The sequence below is a fragment of the Paramormyrops kingsleyae genome, chromosome 18 (assembly GCF_048594095.1).
Source record: "Paramormyrops kingsleyae isolate MSU_618 chromosome 18, PKINGS_0.4, whole genome shotgun sequence".
Lineage (NCBI taxonomy): Eukaryota > Metazoa > Chordata > Actinopteri > Osteoglossiformes > Mormyridae > Paramormyrops > Paramormyrops kingsleyae.
In genome coordinates, this window is record NC_132814.1 from 20,065,616 (window position 1) to 20,081,221 (window position 15,606).

Genomic DNA, 15,606 nt, shown 5'->3' on the forward strand with positions numbered 1-15,606 from the left:
CTAGCAGTGAGCCGTAGAGGCCCCAACGCGACTAGCAGTGAGCCACAGAGGCCCCAACGCGACTAGCAGTGAGCCGTAGAGGCCCCAACCAGACTAGCAGTGAGCCGTAGAGGCACCAACGCGACTAGCAGTGAGCCGTAGAGGCCCCAACGCGACTAGCAGTGAGCCGTAGAGGCACCAACGCATGGCATTTGCCCGCACCTTTCTTGCAGCCAATCTCATCTGAGCCGTAGTCTTCACAGTCATTGAAGTAGTTGCAGTGCAAGCTGGCACTTATGCATTTGCCGTTGCTGCACAGGAACTTGTCCTTCTCACAGGATGGTGTTGTTGGGGGGGCATCTGAGAAAACACACAGATACCCGAAATCCAAATGAATTCTCCTCTCTTACTTACCTCCCGGTGCTGCATTGGTTCTTTGCTGACCTCTCAAAGAGACAAACATTTCAGATGCAAGAGAAAGACTCACGACAGTTCAGCTCATCTGTGTTGTCCCCACAGTTGTTGATGCCATCACATCGCTTGCCATTCGACAGGCACACGCGGCCATTGTGGCAGCGGAAGCTTCTGGTAGGTGGGCACTGGAATTTCGCTGATTAGCAGATGGACATTATGTGAATGCTTCAGTTACCTTGGAGATGGTCTATTGTTAATATGGAGGCCTGACTCACTGCACTCCTCATAGTCCTCATCAGAATTGTCCCCACAGTCGTCTTCCCCATCGCACCTCCATGCTAAAGGCTTGCACAGTGTGTTGTTGCACTGGAACTCATCTAGAGGACAGTGTCTCACCACTGAGCATAACGAAAAGGCCAAATACAAGAGAGCAAAGCAGCCAATCAGAGATCAGGGCTAGTGATAAGGTCATTCTGCCACCGTAGGTAAGAGAGATAGATAATCCCGCTTTCGTCAAAATGACAGGTTGGGTCAAAGGTCACAAGTGCGCACTACAAAGTGTACACTACAAAGTGCGCACTTCGTAGTGTACACTTCATAGTGTGCACTTTGAAGTGCGCACTTCGTAGTGTGCACTTTGTAGTGTACACTCGATAGGGCATTCTCAGTAGGGTTACAGTTGGATTAGAGTGCGCACTACGAAGTACACTACGAGTGACTGAGTATGCCCTATCGAGTGCACACTACTGGAAAGGACTGAGTATGCCCTTTCCAGTGCGCACTTCGTAGTGTACACTTGATAGGGCATACTCAGTACGGTTACAGTTTGATTAGAGTGCGCACTACGAAGTACACTCAGCACTGTCAGTCATCACCCTCATAGCACGGGGCTATTCCGACAAATCACACTCATAAGCACACAATTTACCCCGCAATAGTCAAAATAAAATAAATAATTAAAAAAAATTATAATAATAATAAAATAATAATAATAATAAAATAAATAAATAAGAATAATAATAAATAATTAAATAATAATAATAATAATAATAATAATAATAATAAAAATTTTAAAATAATTAAAAATAAAATAAAACCCCTCTCCCAACATATGGAAATTATTAACAACGTCACTAGTCGTTGCGTCACCTGGCTCCACCCTAACCACGCCCCAACCCCGCCCCCCTGACCTGTCATATTTGATAAATTTGACCCTTTTAACTTCAAAGACCTGTCATTTTGATGAAAGCGGTATTATCTATCTCTCTTAGGTACAATATCCTGCTCACAGATATAAAGCCCAGACCCAATAGTTTATTAGTAAATGTGTCCATGCACTCACCCACTACTCCTTACCTTGGCTGTCACAGTTTCCTTCATCACTTCCATCAATACAGTCAGGATCACCATCGCAGTGCCAGTGGTTAGGAATACAGTGGCCATTCTTGCATTGGAATTGGCTGATGTCACACATAAGATCACAGCCAGTCTGTGGGACATAAACAAATGACAAGGCCGTAGCCTGGAGCTCTCGCTGGCTGTCACCACGTGAATATTGTCCTATGCAGTCTATGTGTCCTATACAGTCTATGAGTTATATATAGTCTATGTGTCCTTTGCAGACAGGTAAGGACATGTGGGTTTCAGGTGAGATAAAAGCTCTGGCTATTCAACCTGATCAAATGTACAGCTGAGATCATCAGAGGATTGAATATTACCTCATCTGATCCATCAAAACAGTCTTGGTCGCCATCACACCTCCACCGTGCTGCAATGCAGCGTCTATCAGTGCAGGCAAACTCACTGTGCGAGCACTGGTGGGGAGCTGGTGAGGAGTGGGAGGGAGGCTTATGGTTAGGGCTAGAATTAGGGTTAGGCAGGGGACCTCTCTTTATAGTCAGGGGTGAGTTTTTGTTTCTGCGTTCCCACTCAAAAAGTCACTTCACCCCAACCCTAACCTGAACCCTGTCCTGCTGGGTAGATATTCCAGCTCAACTTTTCATTTGGTGGTAATACATTGGGGTGAGAAGCCTAACCCCAATCCCCCCAAAATCTTTGGGTTAGAAATGCGGGAAAAGGTCACTTACGGCACTCATCTTCATCTGAGTTATCCCCACAGTCATTGTCATGGTCACACTGCCAGTGACCTGGGATACAATGGCTGTTGTTACAGTGGAAGTCATTGGGTGCACAGGTCCTCTCTGAAAGATGGGAACAGAAAAAGGGGACAAAAGTCAAGAGATTGCTGAGAGTTCCCAAAAGCCATAGATCAATCGATGAATGTCACACTGCAGCAACATTTTCAGGATAAATAAAAAGCATAATTGAATTATATAAGAGCAAGTGAAGAAAACCTAGAACAGGATCATCTACTCATGAAGGGCGAGGAGTCCTCACCTGGCATGATGTCCTCACCACATTCCTCCCGGAGTTCATCAGATGAGTCCCGACAATCATTATCGCCATCACACTTCCAGTGTGCTGGGATACAGCGGCCAAAATCTTTGCAGAGGAACTCATCCACCTCACAGGCTATCTCAGCTGTGAGCAGATCAGAGGTGAGGGTGAAATAGAAAAAAAAGGGGTAGAGCTACAGAGGGGTGGAGTAAGATATGGGCCCTTACTGCAGTTGACGTGTTCGTCTGAGCCATCTGCGCAGTCCATGTCATGGTCACAGACCCACGAGCGTGGGATACAGACCATGGAAATGGCACACTGGAACTGGTTAGAAGTGCAATTGCGTTCAGCTGTAGGGTCAGGGGGAGAAAGTGGTGAGAGTCACCAGAGAACAGTACCCCAGAGTAGCAGCATTGATGAACTGAAACATGTTTGACTCACGACAGCCCTCCTCATCCTCGCCCTGCTCGCAGTTGTCTTGACCATCACAGAGAAGGTTTAAGGGGATGCAGCGGTTACTTTGTCTGCACTTGAACTGGCTGGGCAGGCAGACATGGGTGTCTGAAACAGACAGATGTATGATTTAACATGAAATCAGGGAACTGCAGGGAAATTAAACGTATTCTTGAAGAAATAATGTACTGCAGTGGGCCTCATCTGAGTTGTCCAGGCAGTCATTGTCTCCATCACAGAGGTAGGGTCCGTTGATGCAGATTCCAGTGCCACACTGGAACTGACCTGGTGAACACTTAAAAACACCTGAAAGGGGACGGACACACATCTAAGTTTTGTCTGTAATACCGGTCGTCTACCTTATACTATGCATTCATGCACCTGTTCATCCTTAACCTAACCCTCCAGAGACACACAGCATCCCTTACTCACGGCAGTCGGCGGGCTCATCTGATCTGTCTCCACAATCGTCTTCTGTGTCACACTTCCACCAGAACGGGATGCACTTGCCATTCTTGCAGACAAACTGACAAAATAGTACAGGAGCAAAGAAGAGAGTAAATCAGAGAAGCTCGGAGTTCATGTCTTTTGGAATATATTACGAACCTGGGGCTGTTGATGAGTCTCCAAGGCTTATATCACAGTTAACAGTAAGCAAATATGAGGTTGGCCCAGATACTGTCCTGTCCTTCTTGCTTTTTGGCCTCTATGTTTTCTAACTCCAGTGACAGTTTGTCTCTGAAATCTCTGAAATGGAGATGAAGCCGACCATTTCGTAGAGCACAGCTTCTGACCTGGCTGGCAGTACAGTTGGACAGACACTGGCGTCCATCGTTGGCAAGGTAGAAGTTGGTGGGGCAGGTACACTTATGGCCCCCACCTGGGGACAGCAGGCACAGGTCAGAACAGCCACCATTATCTGTCTGGCAGGGGTGGTCGGCCACTGAGGAGGAAAGAGCCATGACAAATTACAGTTAAGTCATAGAGTCAATCAGCCTTGAAACAGTGAGAAACAACATTGATCATTTTCAAGAATAATATCACACTTATCTACCTATACTTGCATACCGAGATGTTGGGTTATGTTTCCAGAAAAATGACCTCAATAAGGAAACAACAAATTAAAAGTACCCCGTATCTCAGACCTGCTTTTGTGAGAGTACATGTATCAGAGCTGACCTTTAGGCTGTTTGTAGGGATGATATATATGGATGCCTGCTGGTTCATGTAGGGTGTTGACCATCATGCTCTTCTTTGTGCCAAGAGTCTTATGGGCCCTGTTGATGGACTTGGTCTCCCTTTCAGTCCAGTAGATATATTCCTCAAACAAGGTAATGGCAAAGACATGGGGGATGTCCTGGCTCAGCACTGTCAAGGCAAATAAAAGATCCCTTTTACCGTTACCTAACCCTAACCCTAACCCTAACCCTAACCAGTCACCTGAATCTTATTCCACATCATCTCAGCTATACGCGGCTCATGTGTCACAAACTTCAACCTAAAAGAGAGAGAGAGTAACATGGCAGACTGGCAAGGAAGTGCCAGTTGCACATGGCTGGTAAATAATGACATAAGTCCAGCAGCTGCTGGTTCTGCTGTCGGTTCTTGGACAGTGAGAAGAGTCAGTAAGTCAGAATGGAGACTACGAAGGCTGCTAACCTCTTGAGTTATCTGCTAAATTCTTGCAGACTGCATTGAGACTGTCAGCACCCCTGCCTGCTAGCATTTACTTATAGACCCAATAGCCTGCCCCATCCCCAAGAAGTTTGTGTTGCAGCCCCACAGTGTAATTATACCCTTGGGCACCTCCTCTTGCTTCGCCTTTGCCTTCCTGGCTCTTTGCACTCCCACAAAGACCCAAAAGCACACCCCATCTTGTTCTTCACTCCACACAGTGTAGTGCTATAATATAACTTCATTCATTCACAAATTCATATACTCTCATGGTTTGGTTTTGATCTCAACTTCTAAAACCTGAAGGGTGAAAAGAAACCCCAGCACCTCCATACAGTGAGCCAAACAGAAGACCTACTGTACCTGTGTGCCGGTTGCTGCCATCCAGGTTGGCAAACTCTATTTTGTCTTCATGAGCATCAACCCAGTAAAGACGGTCATTGACAAAGTCTAGGGTAAGGCCACTGGGCAATGTGATGTGGTCCTGGATGATGGTGCTGCGGTTGCCTCCATCCATGCCCATCCTCCCAATGTGAGGATGGCCGCCCCAGGCAGACCAGTATAAATACCTGTGGTAGAATAGGTTAGTTAGTATGGAGGATCTAATGTACTTACTTGACTGGGAATTAAGGGAAGGAGTAGTGAGTAAGGGATCACTGAGTAAAAGGGAAGTTCGTACCCGTTACGCACGTCGACAGCTACGGCATGTGGTTCTCCCAGCCCAGTGCTAACTAGGACCACCCTGAAGGTGCCATCAAGCTTGGACACCTCAATGGTGCTCCCTCTCTTGTCACACCAGTAGAGGTTTCCTCCCACCCAGTCCACAGCCAATCCATCTGCGCTTCCAGGATAGATGTGGTGGAGAACCTGCTAAGGCAGGGGAGGCCAATCTTAACCAGAAAGGGCTGCTGTGTATGCACGGTTTTGCTGCTACTCCCTAATTAGATTACTAATTAGAGGACTGATTGGCCGAAAAGTCCTCACAACCAGGTCTGAACAGCTGATGTAAAGGTTATCCAAAAACCTGTACACACACTGGCCCTTTGCAGATAAGATTGGCCACCTCTGCGCTAAGGTATTGGTGAGATTACCACACAAATGGCAGTCACTACTAGACCATCCAAAAGGTAAATATCAGTAGCTAATGTGTCCCTTAATCTGCCATTTGCCACAGGTTAGAAGGCTACGCAGTAAACATCCCTTGGTTATCTGTTATAGACAGACTTCCAACATCAATCACAAGTTCATGATGTTCATGAACTGCTCTATGAAAATACTGCTGACAGTGTATGACACTGGGATTTCAGAAGAACAACTTGTTATCTGAAAATATCAGGATAGGCCACTCCATCCAGAGAGATGGAGGGCTTGGCCAAACTGACCTGCACATCACTACCACTGAAATGCATGCGTTGGATTGTGCTGCCATGACTGGTAACATCTATCCAGTAGACCATCTGCTGTTCATAGTGGAAGTCCAAAGCCACAGAATTGTACAAGTCCTGGAAGGTGGGGACTGATGTTAGATCACACCCACAGCCCCTTTGGAAAAATAGCCATGAATATAAACTCTGACCTGTTTGATCATAGTGTAGTTGGATCCATTCAGATTGAGCTTCCTCAAAGAGTGACGGTCCACAAATATGAGAAAGGGCTCCTCCGCTGTATGAAGAAGAAAGATAATGAGGAAACCAGGGTAAGTACATGCAACAGATCACAAAACTCACGGTTTGGATCATATCACGGTTTTGAGTCACGGATCAGATCATTTCTCGGATCAGCCAAAAAAAAGAGACAAATATAACTTTGCTTTATATTTAGTTCTAAAACTTAAAGGGAGTTTAAGCAAGGAACTTTTAACATGTGAAGACACTACTGCTTTGTCTGTATCTTCACTGTAATCATACAGGAGTTCATTGTGGACATCGATCACTATCTGTTTCTGTCTTATAATGGGGAGAACATTTATTTTTCTTGTGATCTCAACGTAGCCAAAGTCCTTTTCTCAAGATCACAAGTTATTTTCTTGAGATCACAAAATAGAAATTACAGGAGAAAAAAAGTTTTTATTGCTTTCCTACTGAAAATGTATAATCCCCCCTACAGTATGTGTTACACATAAGGGGGGGGGGGATTCTCACCAATAGTCAGAAATAAATTTACATTCTAGAATGCATGTCAACTACATGGACTTTCATAGCATCACAATGTAGTATCAGTGGCAGAAACACTGTATTTCACATTATTATGGTTAATGTTTTGTAATTAATCCACTGTTCATGAGTGCTGAACCATCGGGGGGATTGGTACAGATCATGGATCATCTGTGATCCATTACACCACTAACAAGCACCAGCACCTCTATGGGAAGAGTTTATAGTTCTGCCCTTATCAGACTGCATTCGCCCAGTCTCACCTGAAATTGACTTGCAAGAAGTAGAGTCATTGTGTCTTGGCTCAAAGCCCTCTACACACAAACAGTGGAAGCTGCCGTAGGCATTGATACAGCGCTGAGCACAGGGGTAGGTGGTCCTGCACTCGTCAATGTCCATACATGTTTTCCCATCTTTGTTTAACTGGAAACCAAAATCACACCTACACTGCGGGCAGAGTGAAGGCGTGAAATAGGGTGAATCATAGTGGCAGCTACATTATAAGTTTGTCTCTCACACCCATAAATGTTAGACCATAATCAGGATATTGCTTCTGCGTTGTATCCGAACACGGAAGCCCCTACACAGGTCTTACATCTACTCAGTCGTGGCATCTTCATATTCCTCTTACCTTGTATCCGATCTTGAGGTCTTCACACAGTTGTGAGCAGCCACTTAGCATGCTGTTCAGACACTCATTGATGAAACAGTTAAGCTCATCTGAGCCATCACCACAATCGTCATTGTGGTCACAAAGCTGCGTCTCATTCACACAGTTTCCATTCTTGCACATGTAGGCAGAGCTGTTGCAAGTTTTTACTGATTCCAGAAAGGGCACAAGTCATTAAGAGGCATTCTCAACAACACTTCACCTACATTTAATGCGTACTTTAGGCCTGGATGACCAGAAGAATTCTGAAGTTACTGCATTTACGGCTCCTGTCTACAGTCCGTAGTGTTGCGTGATGGAGCCTAACCTGAGTTATTGCAGTGAGGATTTTCAGGTGCTTCATCTGAGTAGTCATGACAGTCATATTTGCCGTCACACTCCAGCTTCTTAGTGGGAAGGCACTGTCCATTGGCACAGTGAAATTCTTCAGGCCCACAGGTGGGGTATTCTGTTTGGGGTTGAGCGGTATGTAAGGGTAGCAGAAGAAGAAGCACCAGAATAGGCACAATTGATAACGTTCATTCTTGCCCGAATCGGAAAATCGTAGATACGCAGAGGCACTCACCGCACTCTGGTGACTCGTCTGAGCCATCTGAACAGTCAATGTCATGGTCACACACAAACTGGCTGGGAATACACTGCCTATTCTGGCACATGAAGGAGTTTCCATCACATGTGCTGCTGAGCACTGAGGTCAAGGGAAAACAACAATGGTCACTATAGATTATCTATCCATCTATCTTTCAACCACTTATCTATTGTGTTGGGAGCTTGGAAGAATCTGTTGCTAGGTTTATCTTTATTTAAGTTATTCAGAATATAAATGGCAGATGGGGTTGAACTGCTTACTGCACTGGGCTCTGGCGTCCTCATCAGCTCCACCTGGACAGTCTTGGTCTCCGTCACACTTCCAGTGTAGGGGGATACACACATGGGAATCTGGGCAATGGAAAGACTTGGGGCTGCAGGTCCTGTTTCCTGCTAGCAACAATAAGGTAGGCATGGGTACAAGGCTACACAATCAAGATCGTTACACAAAGCAGGCCTGCCATGCATAATTCTTGGGCTTGGGACAAAACTACTTCAAAAGGGTCCCCAAGATGCTCAGCCCCTCCCACCTGGGTTTTCTCCTGGGCCCTCTCCTGACCCCACCCCCCCACCGCTAGGCCCAGATTTCGGCCAACCTCCCCAGTTGTCCCACCGAGACGGTGGCCTAACAGGTCTACCAGTAAAATGCATCTGTGGGTAGTTCTTGTCTTTAAAACCACGCCCTCAACACACACACACACACACACATATTTACAGCTGGTATCACACATAGGTTCTGGGACTCACGGCAACTGATGCCCTCGTCAGTGCCATCCCCACAATCGTCAGCCCCATCACACACCCAGTGGTTAGAGATACAGTGATGGTTCCCACATTCAAACTGGGTGGAAGAGCAGAATTTGTCTGGAGGGCAGAAAAAAACAGGTCAGAGAGGGATTCTGTCTCTGTGCGTTCTCAGTCTTCCTGAGTCCTGACACAGGATCAGGGAGGAGCACAATGGCTCTCACCGCAGTGGTGCTCATCAGCCCCATTCTCACAGTCATTCTCTCCGTCACACGTCCAGCTTGATGGAATGCAGCGGCCACTGGGGCAGGCGAAGTAGCCTGATGGACATTTCAGCTTCCTTTTGTCTGTTGAGGTCGACGGATGATGATTGATGGGGATCATCATAGAATGGGGGGGGGGGGGGGGGGGGTATTTAAGCACTACTGGGGTGTCAAAATAATTGCAGCTTTGGCTTATCCATCCATGTGAGCCTGACAGTAAATGCTTATATTATGTATGTGAGTGAAAGAACATATATCTGCAAGTTTTCACCTGGGCAGTTCACCTCATCAGAGTAATCCCCACAGTCATTCGACCCATCACACAACCAAGAAGTCGCATAACAGAGGGTAGTCATGGCACACTTCTGGAATGTAAGGCCCTTCACTCCGAGACGGAAGTAACTGGAGCAGTCAGTGTCGGCTGTAAATCACATGACAGTCAGACAGCAGCATCACCTATAGTCATTAAGTCAACAGTCACCAGGGATACCTCTGCTTGTAGAACCTACCACAGTTCATCTCATCGCTGGCGTCCTCACAGTCCACCGCCTGGTTACAGTGGCTGGCATTGCTGATGCAAGCTCCGCTCCGGCACTGAAATTCATCTTCTGAGCACCGAGTTTCTGAAACACAGACACCATGTACAAGTTTCCAACCTGCCTAGGCCTAGATTGGTGAAAATATTCCCATTTTATGTCCCAGCTGAAAGATTTCCTGCCTCCATCAAGGGAATGACTGGCTACTTCTCCAAATAAAACTCTAATACAAACTCTTTTTGTATTAGAATTTGATTTGATTTTGGTTTTGAACATGATTTATGAATTTACGGTATATTCAAAAACATATATAAGAAATTGAGTGTTTGAATGGGATTCTTTGTTCAACAGCACTTGTGTATTAATTTTATGTTTAAAGCCTGGCAATCCAAGACCTACAAGGTTCTCCGGGAAAAATATTTCTACTAAGAGGAGGGACACTCTTGCACAAGTTTGCATGGAGGACTATAAACGGAATCTCACTGTTGCACGGCAGCTCATCTGAGAGATCCCCGCAGTCATCAACGCCGTTGCACCAAAGGAGATTGCTGATGCAGCGTCCATTTAAGCACCGCCTGAAGCCGCTTTTACACCGGCGATTGGCTGCATTTACATGAAAGCAGGATGTGTTGTTGATACCCACACATGTAAAACTATATATAGATAATCACTGTCACATGGGTTTGTGTCAAGGGATGAAGCCCATATCAAATACACACTCTCACACACACACGCATGCACGCACACATACACACACACACCTACACTCAGGCAAAACTCTAATCCCAACAATGACAACCTTAACCCCTACCCAGCAATAACCTTAACTATAAGTAACCAAGCAAAATACAAGTCTTTTGCCATTTTTTAGTTTTTTGATTGTAGTCACAGATTTTTATACAACTGAATTTCCCCTTGTCGTGACTGAAAATATGGTCCCCGCAAGTTTTTATCATATTATGGGGATATTTGCTCCTCACAATGTAATGTACATCTGACCCAAACACACACACAAACACACACATTCACGCACCCTCCTTCAAACACTCACCACAGTAGGCCTGCTTCTCATCTGATTTGTCTTTGCAGTGGAACATTCCATCACATGTCAGACTGTAGTTGATACAATCTCCATTCCCACACTCAAACTCATCCACGGTGTTGCACGCAGAGTCTGGAGCTGTAGTCACAAATGTTGTTCACAACTGTTTGCTGGGGTTCAGCCAATGCCAGCCCAGCCAAGTGAGATACCAAACAATGAACAGAAGAGATAAAGATACCTTCCCCCGGTACTCTCACCTGTACAGGTATTGTCCTTCAGTAGTTTGCGGTTGCCACGGCAGCTGCAATTGACCCGCCCCTCAGGTGTCAACAGACACAGTTCCTGACAGCCCCCATTGTTCAATTGGCATGGAGAAGACTTGCCTGTAGGCACAATGCTTCCTGTGATCAGTGCCAGTCAACCTATTAGAAGATACAGGAGGCTGCCAAGGGCACCACCTTCTGAGGCGGTCAGCCAATTTAATTTTGTCTCAGACAGGGTGCCCTGGCGGAGAAATTTGCTTAGGGTACCACATGGACTTCGATCCAAAGTGGTATGCTGTCTGGAGAAGACACTACCAGCGTCCAGAGTTACTCTGCGCAGACTCCAGGTTATCACAAGCAAATAAAATTAAATACAGATAAGGATGGATGGAAACTCTTACCTGAAAGTTATAGTCTGAGCTTGGATGCTGAATTAGTGAGAGGATCTACTTGGCTACATTTATATACATGTATGTGAATGTCTCCCCTGGCAACTTACAGCTGTTGGCATCATTGGCCACAGCGATGATGCCCATTGGCTGATGGAGGATGTCAGAGCGAAGCACCTTCACATCGGCCCCAGCGTATTTGTCAGCCCTGAGCACAGCTTTCCGTGCCCAATCGGTCCAGAATATATGGCCTCCATAGACGGCCAGGGCAAATGGATGGATGGGTTCCTTCTTCAGCACCACCTACAGGGAGGGCAGGAGTGGGACAAGACACCATAACAGTCAAACAGTTAAGCAGAAATGGGGGGGGGGGGGGGGCGGGGGTGCATACAAATAGAACCATAGCTGAGCAGAGTGCAAGGACTCACATAGCGATGACTGCCATCATACTCGCACCGCTCGATCCTGTCCAGTCTGGCATCAGAGAAGTAGAGTTTCTCAGTATGGTGGTCGATGGTTAAGCCACTAGGCATGCGGATATCGCTGCTGATGATGGCCAGCACATTGCCCCCTGACAGTGATGCCCTCATGATGCTAGGAGATCGCTCATTCCAGTTAGTCCAGAACATTAGACTGGACAACGGAATAAAAAAAAGAGATAAAACATGAAACATGCAACCTCAAAAGGCAGACCAGAGAACTTGGTGCAGATGGTGCACATGATGATAATGCTTCAAAACAATGGACAAGCGGGACTCACCCCTGACACTCATCCAGCACTATAGCACGGGGGTGGTCATCTGTTGACATGGTAACCACAATTTCTTGATTAAAGGCATCCCAGCGGCTCTGCTCTACTGAATGTCGAGTGATGGTGGAAGTGGTATAGCTAGTCCAATACAGTGCATCCCAAGACCGGTGATAAGCTAGGCCTTCAACTGACCCCACCTCTGAAAACAGACAGATATTTGGTTATCACCCAGTGCAGTCCTTGTGATGAGGTATTCATTGAAAGACTCTGCAGTCCAAGTTATCCCAGAATGATTACCAATGGGTCATCATGGAAGGGTTACAAATGTATCCTCCTAGAAGTGTTACCAACAGGTCATCCCAGAAGGGATATCAATGGGCCATCCAATAAGGGTTATCAACAGATCATCCCAGAAAGGATACCAATGGGCCATCCAATAAGGGTTACCAACAGGTTATCCAAGAAGGGATACCAATGGGCCATCCAATAAAGGTTACCAACAGGTCATCCCAGAAGGGATACCAACAGGCCATCCAATACTGGTTACCAACAGGTCATCCCAGAATGGATACCAAAGGACCATCCAATCAGGGTTACGAACAGGTCATCGCAGAAGGGGTAACCATAAAGGTCGTGTAAATTGTTGGCTTCCCTGTCTGTGCCGCTTTGAGTGTTAGACTAATAGTGACTGTGTAAAGAGAGCAACTTCCATTTTAAAAGAGCTGACGTCTCCTTGATTGAAATGACTCACACACTCACCACAATATGTTTATTTGCACACTCTATGTGGGTCTGCTGCATCAAAAACATTCTGCACCCTCTAGGGTTGTGGCATGACATAGAATGAACAAGAGTGTGCCACATTAAATATGTGACAGATGGTGTTTGATCTCATTCTTTCCAGACGTCGCCTGAAGTGTGTGGCCACCTTAGGATCTAAGACTTTATGAGACATCCGCTTCTTTTTCTCCTTGCAGCACTGGCTGATGAAGATTATCCCATGGGACATCACACACTGGATTAATTGACCAACTTCTATGTGCTATAGAATATCATCTGTTTTCAAATACTCACTCTCCACTATGACCTTGTGACCAGAGGCATCGTCATTGATCTGCTGGATATTTCCAAATTGTATGTCACTGAAGAAGATACGGTTGAAGCCATTGCTACTGTCCCCCCGGAAGTCAAAGGTAAGGGCAATCACATTTTTCATGTGCACAGGGTCCTCTAAAGGACTAATGGGTGAATTGAAGTTTCTCTCATCCCCTAGGTAGGCACTCTTAAGGGCAGTGCACTCTGAGTAGAGCAGGTAGCCCTCATAGTCTTGGCATCCATGCCCATCCTTTGCCAACATTCCTTGAGCACAGGCGCATGTGTGTTGGCCGTTACCACGGTAAAGACACAGCTGCTGGCAACCACCATTGTTGTTTTTGCAGATGTTAGTTCCTAGTGGAAAACAAGACACTAGTTAATCATAGAAGTGAAGCAGCAGATCATTTCTCTGGTAATATTTTGAGCTTTAATTTCAGAAGTTTCATAAGACACAATTTTCAATTAAGCATTGATATTTAGCATTCTAGATTTCTGAATATAGAATGAAGGGCATCACAAATTACTTAACAGCATCTGAGTTTTGAGGAACTGCCTGGGTAAAAAAAGTTTACCTTGCTGTCTTGTTTTGCTAAAGACCTTGATATCTTTTAGTTGGGCCCCAATGTCTGTTCTCAGAGATACCACCTCACTGGCATTATCTTTGCTAGCCCTCTTGATGGAACCGTTGTCATGGGTCCTGACACAAGAAACACTTTCAAGAACAGTCTAATAAAATGTCTATCAAGCCTCCAGGATGGTCTATATACATAGTAAAGCAGCATGAAGATCAAGATGTACAGTGATCCCCCGCCTATCGCAGAAGTTACGTTCCAGACCCATCAGCGATAGATGAAAATCCGTAATATAGAAAGACCATTTAAATAAGCATTTTTTTTTTTATAGTTTAAGCCTTAAAATACCCCTCCCATATGCTTTAAACACATGTAAACTTATTAAAACCCACTTTGTTAACACATATGATATGTGGACGTTGGGCTAAGGATATGAGTAACATAATAATAATAATAATAATAATAATATGATGTAATGTATATGTATATATATAAACACACATTGCAGAGAACTGTGATGCGTCAGGGAAAAGTCCGCAGTATAGTGGGGGCGCGATAGCTGAACCGCGATATAGCGGGGGATCACTGTAACATAAAATGGTCATAGCCAAAAAGGCACTCATCTGGAAAGTCTTTTTCTCCATACAGTTTATTTCATTCAAATACATAAGTAATTCCCAGTCAAGAACCAAATTGTTGTTCAAGGTGTAGTAGAGCAATAGAATGTCCTCCCCTAACAACCACTTGCAAAATAAAGTCACCTGTCAGTCCAATAAATGTAGCTCCCAAGGATGGAGAGTGAGAACATATCTATGTTGGTGTGCGCCAAAACCACCTCCCTGTTTTCTCCGGTCTCCAGGTTTATGCGCTCTATCTTGTCTGTCCCTGCATCACACCAATATAGCAAGCCCTCCTGCCAAGTAAGAGAGTAGAGATTACAAACCCACTTAATTAACAGTAAACTTGCTATGAAAATTCATTGTCTAACATCTATGTATTCATGCCTGGTAGTCAATGGTAAGGCCGTTTGGCCAGCTGATACCAATGTGAACCAGAACATCCCTCTGGGAGCCGTCTAAACGGGACCTCTCAATGCGTGGGTGGTGACCCCACTCTGTCCAGAACAGGTACCTGCACTCACACAATCACACAGAGATTTGGGACAGGGGTGAAAGCTGTATTTTCATAACAAGCCCTCAGGCAGCAACCAAAAAATCAGTAATATCCCCTCTCGCCTAAGCCTAACCCTAAGCCTTACCCTTTCTCTGGATGGACCGCAATGGCACGGGGCTTGTCCAGACCATCAGAGATGACCACATAGCGGAAAGACCCATTTAGCCTGGCCACCTCGATTATATCAAGGCCCTGATCTGTCCAGTAGATATTTCCTAAACAGAGATGGAGACAGTGGAGTTTCTGGCTGTTAGCATCTTGGACATTTGTTTGAAAAACAGTAACCAGAACATTTATACCTTTGGGTTATGAGCCTATCTATGGATATAAAACAACATCGAGCAGCTATGTTAAAAGTCAGATACACAAGTCTATTGTCTCCTGTATTCCAATACCTCGCCCAAAGTATTCAGTAAGAAAGTATGCACCTGTAAGCTAGCAAAAGTGCAT

General features: G+C 45.4%; 1 protein-coding gene across 1 annotated transcript in view; it reads right to left on the reverse strand.

Annotated features, from left to right (window-relative positions):
- LOC111837075 (low-density lipoprotein receptor-related protein 1-like) overlaps nucleotides 1-15,606 on the reverse strand; it is a 50,031-nt gene that overhangs the window by 7,610 nt on the left and 26,815 nt on the right. The window contains exons 37-73 of the mRNA XM_072702243.1: nucleotides 15,242-15,371; nucleotides 14,988-15,114; nucleotides 14,745-14,896; nucleotides 13,984-14,108; nucleotides 13,391-13,765; nucleotides 12,326-12,515; nucleotides 11,994-12,198; nucleotides 11,676-11,868; nucleotides 11,165-11,296; nucleotides 10,923-11,045; nucleotides 10,355-10,474; nucleotides 9,845-9,958; nucleotides 9,607-9,756; nucleotides 9,297-9,419; nucleotides 9,076-9,192; nucleotides 8,590-8,718; nucleotides 8,306-8,428; nucleotides 8,048-8,188; nucleotides 7,702-7,889; nucleotides 7,334-7,517; nucleotides 6,494-6,579; nucleotides 6,300-6,419; nucleotides 5,597-5,784; nucleotides 5,281-5,486; nucleotides 4,423-4,611; nucleotides 4,038-4,186; nucleotides 3,676-3,769; nucleotides 3,433-3,549; nucleotides 3,232-3,351; nucleotides 3,018-3,140; nucleotides 2,809-2,934; nucleotides 2,481-2,594; nucleotides 2,112-2,218; nucleotides 1,750-1,882; nucleotides 669-791; nucleotides 467-589; nucleotides 202-339 (exon numbers count right to left, since the gene is read on the reverse strand). Of these exons, the coding sequence (XP_072558344.1) occupies nucleotides 202-339; nucleotides 467-589; nucleotides 669-791; nucleotides 1,750-1,882; nucleotides 2,112-2,218; nucleotides 2,481-2,594; nucleotides 2,809-2,934; nucleotides 3,018-3,140; nucleotides 3,232-3,351; nucleotides 3,433-3,549; nucleotides 3,676-3,769; nucleotides 4,038-4,186; nucleotides 4,423-4,611; nucleotides 5,281-5,486; nucleotides 5,597-5,784; nucleotides 6,300-6,419; nucleotides 6,494-6,579; nucleotides 7,334-7,517; nucleotides 7,702-7,889; nucleotides 8,048-8,188; nucleotides 8,306-8,428; nucleotides 8,590-8,718; nucleotides 9,076-9,192; nucleotides 9,297-9,419; nucleotides 9,607-9,756; nucleotides 9,845-9,958; nucleotides 10,355-10,474; nucleotides 10,923-11,045; nucleotides 11,165-11,296; nucleotides 11,676-11,868; nucleotides 11,994-12,198; nucleotides 12,326-12,515; nucleotides 13,391-13,765; nucleotides 13,984-14,108; nucleotides 14,745-14,896; nucleotides 14,988-15,114; nucleotides 15,242-15,371 (5,397 nt within the window). The remainder of the gene's footprint in view (nucleotides 1-201; nucleotides 340-466; nucleotides 590-668; nucleotides 792-1,749; nucleotides 1,883-2,111; nucleotides 2,219-2,480; nucleotides 2,595-2,808; nucleotides 2,935-3,017; nucleotides 3,141-3,231; nucleotides 3,352-3,432; nucleotides 3,550-3,675; nucleotides 3,770-4,037; nucleotides 4,187-4,422; nucleotides 4,612-5,280; nucleotides 5,487-5,596; nucleotides 5,785-6,299; nucleotides 6,420-6,493; nucleotides 6,580-7,333; nucleotides 7,518-7,701; nucleotides 7,890-8,047; nucleotides 8,189-8,305; nucleotides 8,429-8,589; nucleotides 8,719-9,075; nucleotides 9,193-9,296; nucleotides 9,420-9,606; nucleotides 9,757-9,844; nucleotides 9,959-10,354; nucleotides 10,475-10,922; nucleotides 11,046-11,164; nucleotides 11,297-11,675; nucleotides 11,869-11,993; nucleotides 12,199-12,325; nucleotides 12,516-13,390; nucleotides 13,766-13,983; nucleotides 14,109-14,744; nucleotides 14,897-14,987; nucleotides 15,115-15,241; nucleotides 15,372-15,606) is intronic.